The sequence below is a fragment of the Aptenodytes forsteri genome, unplaced genomic scaffold (genome assembly GCF_000699145.1).
Source record: "Aptenodytes forsteri isolate BGI_AS27 unplaced genomic scaffold, ASM69914v1 Scaffold271, whole genome shotgun sequence".
Lineage (NCBI taxonomy): Eukaryota > Metazoa > Chordata > Aves > Sphenisciformes > Spheniscidae > Aptenodytes > Aptenodytes forsteri.
The window spans coordinates 19,746-21,061 of NW_008794602.1; the positions used below are offsets into that span (position 1 = coordinate 19,746).

Below are 1,316 nucleotides of genomic sequence, written 5' to 3' on the forward strand. Positions count from 1 at the left end.
TGGACATCGCCGGGGGTGAGTGGGGCGGGTGGTGGGGGGCACGGGGGATTAGGGGAGGGGCAGTCATGCACCCCCAGTCGTACTCCTGCCCTTCGGCTTTTGCAGAGGAGGAGTTGGCCCTGGAGCCCACGCTGATCACGGAGGAGCCAGAGCCAGCGGGGGACGGGTGCTGCCAGGACGCCCTGGCAGCAGGGTGAGCGTGTGGGCAGGGGGGATGGATGCTGTGCCGGCATCGGGGCCACCACACCGGCACCGCTGAGGGTCCCTGTCCCCGCAGGGCTGAGAGCAGAGCTGCCTTCATCCCGCTGCTGTGCTACAGCTGCCGCCTCACCTTCAAGGAACTGGTAAGGCTTTTGGGGCACAGCGGGCGCGGCGGCTCTCCTCGGGGACAGGGGTCCCCATCCCCACGGCCCCTCTCTTGCAGGGCCCCCTCGCCACACTGCCGCCCTACGTGCGCGCCGAGGCCCAGCGCAGGATCCACAGGTAGGGGGGACGGGGGTCCCCTCCCCTCCTTGCTGGCTCGGCCCCCGATGCCGCGTCCATCTGTCCGTGCTGTGTCCATCCCTTGCAGGGCGCAGATGAAGCAGCAGAGCCGGGAGGTCCCGCTGGAGGACGAGGAACCCAGCGAGAGCTGAAGGGGCTGGGAACTGCAGGGGACCCAGACCCCCATCTCTCTGGGGCACCGGCGGGGCTGGGTGACATCCCCCCCCTCCAGGGATGCGGATGCCCCATAGGATGGCGGGGGACCAGAGCCCCTGGGGACTCCTGGCGCCCAGGCAGCTGCTTTTACGCTCCATTTTGGTTACAGCCAGGGGGCAGGGAGAGCCCCCAGCCCCCATTAGGTAGGGGCCAGGGGTGCTGGTACCCCCCCCGGGCGCAGCAGGTCCCCGGTCCCACCCTGCACCCCCCTCTCCCCATCCCAGCTGGGTGTCAGCCAGGGAGGCTTCAGCTTTGTTTTATTAGATACTGTATAAATAAACCATTTGAATTAATTAAAAAAAAAACAAACCAAACCAACAAAACCAAAGTCACAACAAGTGTCTAGAGTCCGGCTGGGGCTGCCAGCTGCCCCCCCCTGGCTGGGGGGGCCACTAAATAAACCATTTGAATTAATTAAAAAAAAAACAAACCAAACCAACAAAACCAAAGTCACAACAAGTGTCTAGAGAGGCGGGGGGGCTGCCAGCTGCCCCCCCCTGGCTGGGGGGGCCACGACCCAGGGCCCCCCACCCTGGGGGGCTATTGCTTTTGAGTTCAACCTGGTTCTGGAGCAGGAGCAGGGAGAGCAGGGAGGGGGTATGGGCTGGCTCCCGACA

At 64.7% G+C, this 1,316-nt stretch overlaps 1 protein-coding gene across 1 annotated transcript in view; it reads left to right on the top strand.

Moving 5' to 3' along the window:
* Positions 1 to 949, top strand: part of CTU2 (cytosolic thiouridylase subunit 2) — a 6,312-nt gene extending 5,363 nt beyond the window's left edge. Inside the window, exons 8-11 of the mRNA XM_009273076.2 lie at positions 78 to 166; positions 278 to 344; positions 425 to 483; positions 572 to 949. Coding sequence (XP_009271351.2) covers positions 78 to 166; positions 278 to 344; positions 425 to 483; positions 572 to 635 — 279 coding nt within the window. The 3' untranslated portion in view covers positions 636 to 949. The remainder of the gene's footprint in view (positions 1 to 77; positions 167 to 277; positions 345 to 424; positions 484 to 571) is intronic.
* Positions 950 to 1,316: the final 367 nt, after the last annotated feature.